We start from the raw sequence: 15565 nt of genomic DNA, 5'->3' as shown, positions 1-15565 counted from the left end.
GAATAAGTGACTGTTTTATAGCTATTTTTGGACGTTAATTGGGTTTAAAAGCATGTCATTTCGGAGGCTATAAAAAGGTTTAAACATCAGAAAACAATAATTTTTTTGATTCACATCCATAAGATTCAACTTTTGTGCAAATTCAAGTGTTCTTCATTCAAAATTTTAGTCTAACTGTTGAGAAAAGAAAAGATCTAAAAGTGCCTTTGTTTCCATTATTCTAAAAGAATATTTAGGCATAATTCAGAGAGTGAAAAAGTTCCTAATCTATTACTGCACTTCACCAACACTTCAAGGCTTATAGGAATTTGTGTACTTTCTTCAAAGAAGCTTTCTCTCGTTACTGCACTTCACCAACACTTCAAGGCTTATAGGAATTTGTGTACTTTCTTCAAAGAAGCTTTCTCTCGGGTGTGAGAGAAGATCTCTTGGTTAAGAGAATAGGAATTTGTGTACTTTCTTCAAAGAAGCTTTCTCTCGGGTGTGAGAGAAGATCTCTTGGTTAAGAGACTAATTGCAACTTACAGGGACTTGCAAATTGGTCAGGTTTGGTTTAAATTTTGTAATTGGTTTAAAATCATAGTGGAAATCTCAAGCGAGATTTGCTTGGGGATTGGATGTATACCCGGGGTGGTGGAACCAGTATAAATCTCTTGTGTTTGTGAATGTTCAATTTCTGTGATTGTTATCATTTATTCTTGTAATTTATTACTCATCTTGCAAAATTTTAAAGAAACACTATTCACCCCCTCTAGTGTTTAGTATGTGCTTTCGTAGATCCTACATTTGGTATAAGAACAAGGTGAAAGATGGCAACATCAAGTACATCACAATGCAAAGAGGGACATTCCACACATCGACCACCACTATTTGATGGAACAAATTATAATTACTGGACATGTCGGATGAAGATATACTTTCAATCACTTGGCTACGACCTTTGGAACATTGTAGAGACTAAATTTACAAAGCCAACCACTCCATACACCGAATGGATAGTTGTTCAAAGAACAAATGTGAATCTAGACTCAAGGGTAATGAATGCACTGTTTTGTGCCTTGGACAAGAACGAGTTCAATCGAGTGTCTACCTTTACATCAGCACATCAAATTTCGCATCAAATTTGGCATACTCTTAAGGTAACACATGAAGGAACTAACAAAGTTAAAGAATCAAAAATTTTTGTTCTTGTTCACATATTTGAACTATTCAAGATGAAGGACAATGAGACCATCACGGAGATGTTCACAAGATTTACAGATATTACAAACTCTTTAATCACACTTGGCAAAGTTTACACTCAAGTTGAAATGGTGAGGAAAATACTAAGACCACTCACTCCAGAATGGAAGAAGAAGACTACGACAATTGAAGAGGCCAACGATCTCTCAACCCTCACTATAGAGGACCTCATCGGAAATCTTATGGCATATGAAGTTCAACTTAAAGATAGAAAGAAGGATGACGAACCAAAGAATAAGAAAATACTTTCCTTCAATGCATTCTCTGACACCGAAGAATCTGAAGAAGATGATGAGGATATTGCATTGATCACAAAAAATTCAAATGATTTCTAAAGAAAGGTAAGTATAAATCAAACAAATTGAAGAATACTAATGATTCTTCTTTGTGTTTCAATTACAATAAGTCAGGACATATAGAGAAGGATTGTTCACTTCTTAAGTCAAAGTCAAAGTCCACCAATTCCAACAACTTCAACAACTTCAAGAAGAAGAAGAATAAGGCTATGATAGTGACTTGAGATGATAGCGATAATTCATCATCCAATAACGAAGAAGAAGAAAAGAAGAATCTGGACACATGTACTTCATGGCACAAGAAAATGAAGCAATTGAATCCTTAGGCAATGAAGAATTATTAGAAGCTTTTAATGAACTTTTTATTAAATTTAAGAATTTAAATGCTAATTATAAGATTTTAAAAAATGAAAATGAAAGATTAAATTTAGAATTAGTTTCTTCAAACTCTTCACAAGTTGAAGAATTGAAGGAATTAAATAATAAGTTATTTTCTGAAATTAAATTATTAACTAAAAATAATGTTTATCTTAAATCTGAATGTAATATTATGAAAAATAGAATTTCAGATTTAGATAAAAATATAGCTTCACTTAAAATGAAATATGAAGAGTTAGTTTTAAATATAAATAAGTTCAACAAGAGAAAAGAAGACTTAACTGATCTATTATCTTTTCAAAAGTCTTCTAATCAAAAGTTTGGTTTAGGATATATTCAAAAAAAGAATGATTTTGTTACTAGAACACATCATGCATCATCTTCTTTGACTAAAAATGATAGTAAATTCCATGCACATTTATCAAGGAATACTCATGCTTTATCTATGTTTATTTGGGTGCCTAAAAACATTAGTTTGTATAAAAGAAATATTTATATTTTAGATTTTAAGAAAAACATATGCAATTTCATAAATTATATTTATGTTAACAAGGGGAAACCAAATTCTAAGTGGACTTGGACTCCTAAAGGCAAATCCAATGGACAACATAAAAGAGTACAAATACTTACATGTCTATATTTTAGGTACCTCAAAAAGAAAAGTGGATACTAGATAGTGGATGTTCCAAACACATAATAGAAAATACTCAAATGTTATCTTCAGTTCAATACAAAAAGGGAGGAACTGTTACTTTTGGAGATAAGAATAAAGGTCAAGTAATTGGTGTTGGAACAGTAGGTAACATTGACAAACCATTAATTGATAATGTTTTATTAGTAGATGGTTTAAAATACAATCTTCAAAGTGTTAGTCAACTTTGTGATAAGAATTTTAAAATTGTTTTTGAAAAAGATTCATGCCTTATCTATAATAATAATTTAAGCAATATTTTATTTAAAGGAAGTAGAAAGAAAGATATATATGTTTTATCCATGAATTTTTTTAATGATCATTGTTTAGTTGCATCAATTGATGATTTATTATTATGGCATAGAAGATATGGACATGTTAATATGAAAAATATTTCACGTATTTCTAAATATATTTTGATAAATGGTTTGCCTAAAACTATAAATAAGAAAAAACATTTTTGTGATGCATGTCAACAAGGAAAAATACATAAATCCACTTTTAAATCTAAATGTGTTGTTTCTACAAGTAGACCATTAGAATTATTACATATGGTTTTATTTAGTCCTTCTAGAATTGTATCTTTAAATAAAAGTAGATATGCATTTGTCATTGTTGATGATTTTTCAAGATTTACATGAGTTATATTTTTAAAACATAAGAATGATGCTTTTGATGAATTTTCTGCTTTTTGTAAAAAGATTCAAAATTAAAAATCCGCTACCATTGTCACTATTAGAAGTGTGTAGGCATTAAAAAGTACCAAACTTCAAGATATGATGAAGGTCGTCATGGGGATGAACCTCATCTCAATCAAAGATGAGACTCGCCACCCAACGAGGATCTATATCAGAAACGAGGCTCGCCACACAAAGAGGCTTGACAACAAAAGATGAAGCTCATCATTGGAAACGAGGTTCGAAGTTCATCATTAGAGGTGAAGCTCGTCAGTGAAGACAAATCTCATCCTCAGACATAAAACTCGTCAGTGAAGACGAAGCTCGTCAAAAGGAAGTTCATGAGGATTGCTATGCAATTGAACCTAATTATCGAAGACGAAGTTCGTTAGTGAAGACGAAGCTCGTCAGACGAAGTCAGTGAAAACAAAGTTCATCAGAAGAAGCTCACTATACTGCAAAGCTTGCCTTATATGATGAACCTTGTTGTGTATTGAGGCTCGTCCAATCTGACGAATCTTACCAAACAGCGAGGCTCGTCGTCCGTAGAAGATCCAGCCATAATGGATTTGAAGACTTAGTCAGCCATGTGGGCTAAGCTTCAGGAGCACATTACGCCCCATTAACCAACATGGGTTGAATTGGAGGAGGCAGTTACGCCCTCTACCCATAATTCTAGCATGTCAGTTACGTGCTACGAACTCTATAAATAGCCATGAGCGGGTATGAAGAAAGGACTTTTGGAAGATTTTTGGCCATCGAGTGTAGAGAGATCAGAGTCTATATTCTCGTGATCTAAGACACTATCAGAAGCTTTGTGATCTTGTTCTGATCATCAACAGGAGGCAATCTAGGCTTGAGCATCGAGAGAAGCATCCTTTCTCTACCAAGGACCTATTTTTAAATAAAGAGAAGTCAATCTATCTTCTCTTTTCTATAATCGAGAGAGTGAATGATTATAAGGGATTCATACTAAGCGATCGAACCCATTCTTAAAACAAGAAATTCAATCAACTTTAATTTTTTGACCTTACAGAAAATGGAGACAACAGCGAGAGAAGTCATTCTTTCTAATGAATTGGTGGTGGTGCAGTCAGACAAGATTATAGTGAGAACCGAGATTGAAACTCTAGTCATAGAGTTTGACCAGACGAAGTATGAGGAGTTTCTTTCCTCTGGTAAGTCCAGTGCCACTAAGGAACGAAAGTGCTGTCGAGTCTCTTATGAGACTTTAGCCCATATGGCTTCTGATGATTCAACTCGAGTTAACCTCGAGGAAAAGTCTATGCCTCTTAAAGATGAGGCTCCAACAACTAGTCATTAGGCTAAGAAATGGGTGGTCAAACACCTTAGCCGAACTTCGACTTCTGTTAACCAATGTGGCCAAAACCTGGCCACTGTTGACAAACTTCGCTCAACTTCGGCTAAGGGAGTAACTTCTGTTGGTCCACTTTCAAGATGTGCAGGACAACACCAACGACAGAACCAAGCTCATTGTAGGACTCGAGCTTTGGTCTCGTTGGATGGTTTTTGCTATCAACTGAAAGTTGACCAGCTCGAGACCAATAAGTCTATCGATGGTCGGATGGTTAAGGAATGTCAAAATGACAGACCTCATCCCCGCACCCGAGTAGACTCAGAGAATGAACCTCATCCACAGAGTGAGGTTCAATCCACTCAGCAAGTTGTTCACACTGAGGTTTATTAAGAGACTGAACCTCAAGTTAAGAATCGACCGAGAAGGTGGATGCACCAAGCTCGTCCTATCAACGAATCTCATCATAAATATATGACTGACGAAGTTCGTTTAGCTACCCAAGTTCGTCAACCTCTATCATTAAGAGGGTCTCACTCGGGTAAAGCTAAGTTAACAGAGCTAGCTAGGGGTAGTCCCATCGTTGACATCCATGATTATCTCACAGACAATTATAGCATGAGTCAAATGCAATCTCATTGCTGCAGTGAGAAGCTTATCTCTATAGTGCTTTCCCAATACCTATGTGGGGAGTCAGCACACAAGTCTTTAGTTTTTGAATGATTGTCTGAGCAACCGACGAGCTCATCATCCAGAAAAAGGAACTTTCGTCCTAAGAAACAAGCACTCTAGTACCGATCAAAGTGAGCAGGCGAGTGCTGACATGGCTAGAAATGAAGAAGACATGGCACATAGAATAGAAGAGCAACAATCAACTATCCTCCAACAAAAAAAGAAGAATCTATCAGACGCTTGGAAGCAATGGTAGATGACTCCTCGGGGAGAAAGAACAAAAAAAAGAAGAAAGTCCTTCCCTAAGCCTCAAGATCAAGGAGTAGGCGACCTTCACCCGCCGATGAAGAAAATAGCCGTCGAAATCAAGATGACAATGCTGAAGAATATGAGGAGGAAAAGATTCTGAATATTCATTCTGAATCGTCTAAAGCTGAATCCAATCCTCGTACGAAAGTACGGGACCAAAAATTAGATGATTTCTAGAAGCAACTTATCACATTGAAACTCTAAGGAAACTTCAAAGGCCTGGAGGTAGCTAGACCCTATCTAGTTGAATGGGATATCGTCCCCCCGAAATTCAAGCTGCCCAATCTAGTATAATTTGATGGCAATGGCTCTCCTACTCAACACATTTACTATTTTTAGGCGCAGACTGGACACATAGTGGGGAACGACCCTATCATGACTCGACTATTCATTACTACCCTAAAATAGGTTGCTTTTGAATGGTTTCGCAGACTAGAGCCTGGGTCTATTAAATGTTAGAGGGATCTAGAAAAGCTTTTCCTGACCAGGTTCTTTGATGATGACACAAAGAGGTTTATGACCACACTATTGGCGAAGAAGAAAAAAAAGATAGAGTCCGTTAGTGACTTTATCAAGAGATTTAGAAATCGATCGTTGCATTCACGTGATCAAGTCTTGGAAGCAACCCTTGTGAAGATGTGCTGAAACAATCTTTCTATCAACATACTGTCAAAGATGGGCGCAGTTGAAGCTCGTTCGTAGAAGGATTTGGTTAGGCAGGGAGAATAGGTTGAGAATATGCTCAAGAGGATAGATGCTGGAGAACCTTAGAGTCTCACCCTAAAAAAAGGGTAATAAAGGCAACTTCAACTCTCAGAAATAATCGAAGGAGAAAGATACTTTGGTTGTGGATATCAACCAGTCCCCTAAATCTTCTACAAAGCAGAAAGGCAATTCTTCTAATAATCACTTTCAGAAAAAAAAAAGATTTTAAAGATGAGCACTTCATCCTGATCCTCAAGTCTCTGATAAAGACAAAGAAGATCAAGCTCCCTGATTTGAGGCGACCTGAAGAAGTGTCGAGGATAAATGATTCTAACTAATGCATGTACCACAGGATAGTGTATCACCCAACCAAGACATGCTATATCCTAAAAGATAAGATCCAGGCTTTGCTGGATGCAGGTGTTATGACTCTTCAGGCGAATCAGAAGAAGGTTTTAGCAAACATGGTCTCGTATAGTTTGGAGACTTTGCGAAAGTTCAAGTTTAGGACGATGTGAAACCAATTCCTCAAACAGAAACCAGGGTCATGAACCTCGATCCTCATTAGCAGAAGGAGAAGGGTATGGTTCCTTATACCACTCCCGAAGGTGAAGTCATGTGCGTTCTTCCTGACCTACTAGTGGATGGGCAATGGACATGAGCATGCTCGAAGAGATCCAAATCCAAGCAAAAATCCTGCAATGTTGTGTCTATCATTCTTTACGAGGAAGTTGAAACTACATCCCTCAGCAGTTCTGAAGATGGGAGGCCAGCATTCACCACACAACTTGTGGAGATATCAGGAACCTATGGAGGAAAGGGGTATTTAAAGAAGTACCCTGAAGTAGTAGTTGCACCGCCAAGACCTGGGAAGGAGGTGGCGGATAAAATACAAGTGTCTCCCAATAATCCTAAGATGAAGGAACTTCGTTACAACAAGGCAGTCAGGAAGGATGTTCCAGAGAGCTTGAAGGGTCCTTTTCACTTTGATGTGTTGGCTCAATTAGCCAACATCCCGGCAAGGATTACCTTGTTTGAGCTCTTATGCTTATCGCGATCGATAAGAAAAGCCCTCCGTGAAGCATTGGTGGATAATGAGACCTTCCTTGCTCACATTCCACCAAACTCGATAGAGAAAACACTGGAGGCCTGCCCTCAATGTCGTCAAGTCTTTCAAGGATGGATGCCATGCATTACTTTTTCTCCGGAGGATATGCATGTGAGAAATCCTAAGCATGATAGGCCCTTATACTTCACAGGGTATATCAGTTCTATTCGGGTAGATCGAATTCAGGTTAACCCTGATTCTGCCTTGAGCATCATACCTTTGAGGCTCATTCGCCATCTTAGGATCCCACTTCTTCGATTGTCAACAACAGGAACCACTATTTATGGCTTTAATACTTCCAATACTCGTCCTCTAGGCAATATCAAACTCAAATTCCAAATGGGTGACTTAAGGGCAGATGTCACCTTCTACGTCATTGATGCAGAGACGTCTTATAATTTGTTATTGGGTCGGCCTTGGATCCATAACAATTTGATTGTTCCATCCACTCTACATCAATGCATGAAATATGTAGATGAGATCGGCAAAATCAAAACAGTGGTCGAAGAAAAGCAACCATTCAAGAGAGTTGAGAATTATTTTACAGATTCCATCCACTACCTTGATGATGAGCCAATTGAGGTACCACTAGTTGAGGACCTCGATAGCGGCAATGAGGTTGATACTAAGTTTGAGTGTGAATAGGGTCTTGTTTTCAATGACATTGAACCCGTCGTAATTGGTCTTGAGAGTCTGGATGTAAATGACGCTGCAGATGATGACATCGAAGTTATCTTTAATAACAATGATGCTTTAGCTTACTTATCGTGTATTGAATTTAACTCTGACATGCCAGGTACAAATGCCAACATATTGTCAGATCCTCTACCATGATTATATGCCGAATCTAATTAACATTTGCCGATTTAATCCTCCTTTGGGACAAGTCAGCGACAGAGTGAATCTTCACATGCAGTCTTTATAGTACCTGCCATGAACAATGGCCAAGGAGATATTATATTTGGACAGAAATAAGACTCTTTACGGACTCTTTGGGAGGAATCTGAAGAAGAAGAAAAAGCTCCTCAATTCTCATATTTCAGGCTAACTACACATCGCATCATGGAGAAGATGAGATACAATTTCTCTCACGCGAAAGGCTTAAACCTTGGGAAAGGTTGACTCGCACCGATCACCCCTTTCGTACCAAAAGGGAAACCCGACGATTACTATGATAAGACTCGCAGGGGGTTAGGATATGAATCCCCACCATTGACATTATGCTTTGAAGAAAATTAAGAGTTGGAAGGTCACCTCATCAATTCTTCATCTGAATCGACATACTGGGATTCATATGTTAGCACTGACGCCATCTTCAAGGAACTCATAGTCAACATGACATCAGCTTAGCCAATAGAGACTCAAGAGGATGATCAATTACCCTTGTTTGAAGATCCATTGGGTAGCAACTTGGCATACAATGGGAAAATCGTTTTGAACAATGTGAACCTCCTACTGACGATAAAATGATTCAAGTGCATATGGGAGATGAGTCTAACTCGAAACCCATATTCATAAGTGATAGCCTATCACCTGAAGAAAAGGAAGATCTTGTCGCTCTTGTTCATGAATATATTGATGTCTTCGCTTGGAATTATGAGGACATGTCGGGTCTTGATCCTCGGGTGACCATTCATCGCCTCAACATTAGACCAGACGCTAAGCCTGTTAAGCAACAACAATGGTGATTTCGGCCCCAGATCATGGAGGCAATTTAAATTAAGGTTAAAAAGCTCATTGAATCAGGATTTATCTGCGAGGAACAACATCCTGATTGGGTGGCCAATATCGTTCCTGTCCTAAAAAAGAACGGGACGATTCTAGTATGCATTGACTTCCGAGATTTAAATTCGGCTTGTCCAAAGGATGATTTTCCTTTACCCATCACAGATGTTATTATTGACAATACGTGCAGGTTTGAAAGGATGTCCTTTATGGATGGATTCTCATGGTACTACCAAATTAAGATGTATCCTGATGACGAGAAACACACTTTTTTCTGAACATCTTCTGGGATATACTGCTACACAGTAATGCATTTCAAATTAAAAAATACGGGTGTTACGTATCAACACGCCATTACTATCATCTTTTAAAAATATTTACGAAAGACTGTGGAATGTTATGTTGATGACCTGGTTGTCAAAAGTCATGACAACAGAGACCACTTACATGATTTGAGAATAATATTTAATCTCATGCGGACACACCAATTGAAGATGAACCGAACAAAATCATTCTTAGTAATGACTAGCGGTAATTCTTTGGGTTCATAGTCACGGCTAACGGAATTCGCCTTGACCCGGACAAAGTAAAAGCTATTCAAGAGCTTCCGCCTCCAAAAAAAACTTAAGGAACTTTGTAGTCTACAAGGGCGTTTAGCGTACATTCGTAGGTTCGTCTCTAACCTATCCAGTAAGCGCCAGCCATTCTCAGGACTCATGAAAAAAGGGGTATCCTTCATATGGGATGAGGCTTGTTAGAAAGTATTTGAAGAGATCAAACAATATCTCTCTAGTCCACCCGTATTGATTGCACCAAAGTCAGGTAAACCATTCCTAATATACATTCGAGCTACAGAGCATGCCTTAGCAGGACTCTTAGCACAAGATGATGATAATGGCCATGAGCAGGCTATATATTATCTCAGTAGAACTTTATCCTGAGCTAAACCTCGCTATCCTCCTATTGAGAAGGAATGCTTAGCTCTGGTCTTCACAGTCCAAAAATGTGATATTATCTAGTTAGACAAACCGTACATGTCATTTCTCAGATCAATCATTTGAATAGATCAAACAATATCTCTCTAGTCCACCCGTATTGATTGCACCAAAGTCAGGTAAACCATTCCTAATATACATTCGAGCTACAGAGCATGCCTTAGCAGGACTCTTAGCACAAGATGATGATAATGGCCATGAGCAGGCTATATATTATCTCAGTAGAACTTTATCCTGAGCTAAACCTTGCTATCCTCCTATTGAGAAGGAATGCTTAGCTCTGGTCTTCACAGTCCAAAAATGCGATATTATCTGGTTAGACAAACCATACATGTCATTTCTCAAATCAATCCCATACAGGTGTTCATGATACAGCCCGGTGCATTGAACTGGAGACTTGCAAGATGGGCGTTATTGCCTTGACCCGGACAAAGTAAAAGCTATTCAAGAGCTTCCGCCTCCAAAAAAACTTAAGGAACTTCGTAGTCTACAAGGGCGTTTAGTGTACATTCGTAGGTTTGTCTCTAACCTATCCAGTAAGCGCCAGCCATTCTCAGGACTCATGAAAAAAGGGGTATCCTTCATATGGGACGAGGCTTGTTAGAAAGCATTTGAAGAGATCAAACAATATCTCTCTAGTCCACCCGTATTGATTGCACCAAAGTTAGGTAAACCATTCCTAATATACATTCGAGCTACAGAGCATGCCTTAGCAGGACTCTTAGCACAAGATGATGATAATGGCCATGACCAGGCTATATATTATCTCAGTAGAACTTTATCTTGAGCTAAACCTCGCTATCCTCCTATTGAGAAGGAATGCTTAGCTCTGGTCTTCACAGTCCAAAAATGCGATATTATCTGGTTAGACAAACCATACATGTCATTTCTCAGATTAATCCCATACAGGTGTTCGTGATACAGCCCGGTGCATTGAACTGGAGACTTGCAAGATGGGTGTTATTGCTATCCCAGTATGATATTCACTTTAAACCTCAAAAGGCAGTGAAAGGTTAAGCTATTTGTGATCTTATGACCAATCATCCATTGGACGGGAAGGTCAAATTGTACCAGGATATACCAGATGAGATGTATGAAGCCAATATCATATCAAAAGAACAGGTGTGACAATTATACTTTGATGGCACAGCGAGAGCGAGCCCTACTGGTCTAATTGTTGCCGGAGTGGGGGTAGTCTTCATTTCCCTCATAAAATCATGTGCTACCTCGAGCTGTTTTCTTAACAGAGCCATGTTCTAATAATATGGTCGAATACAATGCTTTGTTTATCGGCCTTGACATAACCAAACAACTGAGGGTGAAGCATCTAGAGGTTTATGGTGATTCACAACTCATCGTCAACCAGATAAAAGGAGAATATGAAGTTAGGAATGAAGATCTTATTCCCTATTACACCGCAACCACTACGCTGGCCAACTCCTTTGAGTGCTTCTACATTGATTATTTACCTCGCCTTAGGAACACATATGACAACGCATTAGCATCACTTGCAGCTATACTAGCTCTGCCTGAAGGAGCTACCCAGCAAGTCATAGTAGTTAGCAGACAGTTGTTCCGACCTAAGTACGCACTACAAATTAACGCTATCGACAAAGCGCCAGAACCTCTCGAACCTAGAGATTGGCAATTCTTGATCATTAATTATGTCTTCTACTGCTCACTACCTAAAGACATCAGAGAAAGAAAATCTGTTCGCAGACGAGCGCTTAGATTCTACTATAATTCTCAGTCCCAAACTTTATATCGAAGGTCATATGACGGACTATTGCTTCACTGCTTGTCAAGCAAAGAAGCTCTTAAGGAGGCTCATGGTGACATCTGTGGAGCTCATCAGCTCAGCCCTAAGTTATGGGACTGACTTCGCAAACTGGGTTATTATTGGCCAAGTATGGTTAGGGACACCGCTGCTTATGCTAAATAATGTCATGCATGCCAAATACATGCTAATTACATGCATCATCCATCCGAACATCTTCATCCATCAGCCACTTCATAGCCATTTGAGACGTGGGGTATGGACATTATTGGCCCGATATCCCCACCCTCTTCCAAGGGACATTACTTCATTTTGGTGATAACTGACTACTTCTCCAAATGGGCAGAAGCAATCCCATTAAAAGAAGTCAAGACAAGTGCTATAGTTAAATTCATAAAATATCACATTATATACAAGTATGGTGTTCCTAGATGTATCATCCATGATAATGGGCCTCAGTTCGTTAGCTAAGCCTTCACTCGATTCTGCGATAAATTTAGAATCAGGAATTTAGCCTCAACAACCTACAACCCTGCTACTAATGGGCAAACAGAAACTTTCAATAAGACCATTGTCAAAATTCTTACTAAGATGGTTTTGACAAAAAAAGGGACTGGAATGAGAAATTGGGTCAAAGTTTGTGGGCTTATCGCATAATGGTTCGTACACCGATAGGTGCAACACCATACTCCCTGGTATACGGGTGTGAAGTCATATTACCACTGGAAATCTAAATTCTATCTCCTCAGATAGCACTTGTAACAGGCATGACGATAGAAGAAAATCACCGTAGACGTCTTGAAGAGCTAGAGCTATTAGACGAAAAGCGACTACAGGCTCAAATACATATCAAATTCTATCAAGCTCGGATTTCCAGAGCATTCGATAAGAAAGTCATAAACCGTACATTCAAGGAAGGTGACCTGGTTCTCATCGTCCGATGCCTAATGATTCTAATCTCCAAAAAGAAAGGGAAGTTTGAGCCAAAATGGGAAGGACCATTTGTAATGAAAACTGCCTACTCAAATGGAGCATATCGCCTTATAACTCAAGATGGCGATAAACTCTTGATGCCTATTAATGATAAATTTCTAAAAAATACTACCTGTAGGCTTTCAATCAAATCTGCATCACGACAGAAGGAGATTCTCTCTTTCAAATCTTTAAGAGGTGAACTAAGGTAATAAATGCTTTATTTGTTATCCTTCAAATTCCTCCACCAATCCTCTTCAATAGGATGGTAGGACCATAAAACTATCACATTTATGATTACCTCTGACAGTCGATGCTTAACTTTTATTCAAAAAAATACTTTTCCAAAATAGTGACCTACTATGTGATGTGTTGCTATTTCCATCATCGTCGTCATACTCCTAAGTCACTGAATGATATGATCCCCCTAACGTCATCATTCTCACAAATGATGTTTGTTTTTCTAATAGCGACCTACTATGTGATGTGTCGCTATTTCCATCATCGTCATCATACTCCTAAGTCACTGAACGACATGATCCTCCTAACGTCGTCATTCTCACAAATGACGTTCGTTTTTTCAATAGCGACCTACTATGTGATGTGTCGCTATTTCCATCATCGTCGTCATACTCTTAAGTCACCGAATGACATGATCCTCCTAATGTCGTCATTCTCACAAATGACGTTCATTTTCTAATAGCGACCTACTATATGATGTGTTGCTAGTTCATCATAGTCATCATACTTATATATCACTGAACGACATGATCCTCCTAACATCATCATTCTCACAAATGACGTTTATTTTTCAATAGCGACCTGCTATGTGAGGTGTTGTTATTTCAATCAAGATCATCATACTTTTGAGTCACTGAACGATATGATAATCCTAACGTCGTCATTTTCATAAGTGATATTCGTTTTCCTATAACAAGCTTACCATGTGACGAGCTTCATTTTCACATTCCCAAAACTTGATTATAACTTAGTTTTTTTATCACACATTTGATCCAATGCCTAGAAAGGCTAAGGATAGAGGAAAAATCTTAGCACTTGAGTCTAAGAGAAACTCTTCGATAACTCATCATACTGAGGGGGGAAGTATGCTAGTCCAACTCAAATGGCAGTTGGTAAAAAATATTAAGTCCGTAGATAGCTGAGGGTTTGCTAAAAATCCTAAGTTACGATTATTAATTACACAAAAGAAGAGAAAAATCTATGGATAAAACTATAAATTTTATTCATATAATGATTAAAGTTACAACTACAGAGAGTCGAAGTACATAGATTGAACTTAGAAAACTCGAACTACACTACGAGGTTCAGTTAAAAGTTCTTTCAAAAACCTTTGAACTACACTACGAGGTTCAGTTACAAGTTCTTTCAATGACCTTCGGAGCTAAACTACGAAGTTTGGTTACAAGTTCTTTTGACAACCTTCGATAACACCTTCATGTTCAATTTATTGAGCCTTTTACAATAGTGTTGAGCTTCGTTTTCAACAACATTGCGGTTCTTATTGTTGAAGTTCCATCTTCCATTCCTTGGCATGAAGTCTTCCCCATGCCCGACTTTTAACTTTGGTACTGGTAGTACACGCCTATCTACTTGGGTAAACTGAGTACTAATAGAAACACCATAAGCTCTGAGCATAGGATCAGCATCTTCCCTCATTCTAATGGAACATGGATGAGTTACAGAGTGAGGTGACATCTTTAAAATAGCTCCTGACACTCGTGAGAAGAAGGATAAGTGCTTCAGTGGGTCCGCCAAGCTACCACATAGCCCAAGGTCTAAATGAAGGGTTGCATGCTTGGGGGTGCATGCCATGTTGAAGGGGTAAACAGGATTGAACCTAGGATATCTCTTTGGGGTTGCATTCGAAAGTCCAGCAAGTTGCTGAAAAACATCCTGACTTTGGTTCTGAAAGATTGAGAAATTCTCAAATGGATGAGCCACTACAAAGAGCAAAAGGACAAAGTTAGCACGAGGTTCGTCAGACAAGTGAACTTCGTCAGACAAGTGAGCCTCGTCAGACAAGAGAGCCTCGTCAGACAAGTGAACCTCATCAAACAAAGGAGCCTCATCAAACCAATAAGTTTTGTTAGAAAAATAGATATCTTTCAACTGAGGAATAGGGTTAAAAGAGTGAATTTCATCAAACCAACAAGTCTCATTATACAAGAAATGCAACGAACAGTTAAGGGAAAGATTGTTAATCTACCCAACAAAGGCTTAATTTTTCTAAGCATAAATTTTGTGCTGGTGGAGATATGTGCAATTTAATCAGAGTTTACCTAAAGCAGTGGCGTCGATCAAAGGGACAATGATATCAATTTTGCTTACCTCACCGACGACGATCATTGAAGACAGAAAAACTTGAAGCTGTGAAGGGGATAAAGAGGGGAGCATTGAAAAGCAGAAACTTCTTTGAGTCATTTTGTTACACGGCTCAAAGAAGAAGGTGATGATTCTTCTCGAAGAGTGATGGACTATTAATAGGCATAGAAGCCAACCAAGTGGCTGGAATCCGTTACATGAATCCCTAAGCGCCAGATATTCAAGAGGTGCTGGAACTGAAGAGACGCATTCAATGCATTCGTACTTAACGCAGATGGAGCACGATTTGGCAGGGCACATTAAGTATTAAGTACTTATTGCTACCCCTAACAAAGCGACGGATCCATGTGAATCAACAGG

At 38.5% G+C, this 15565-nt stretch overlaps 1 protein-coding gene across 1 annotated transcript; it reads left to right on the top strand.

The window, feature by feature from the left end:
• Window positions 11378-11992, top strand: LOC109823364. The gene has a single exon (XM_020389639.1). The coding sequence runs from the start codon at window positions 11378-11380 to the stop codon at window positions 11990-11992; it is 615 nt and encodes a 204-aa protein (XP_020245228.1).

Source organism: Asparagus officinalis, chromosome 9 (assembly GCF_001876935.1).
Source record: "Asparagus officinalis chromosome 9, Aspof.V1, whole genome shotgun sequence".
Taxonomy (NCBI): domain Eukaryota; kingdom Viridiplantae; phylum Streptophyta; class Magnoliopsida; order Asparagales; family Asparagaceae; genus Asparagus; species Asparagus officinalis.
Note: the sequence above shows the minus strand (reverse complement) of the source record. Positions and strands in the feature narration are given on the sequence as shown.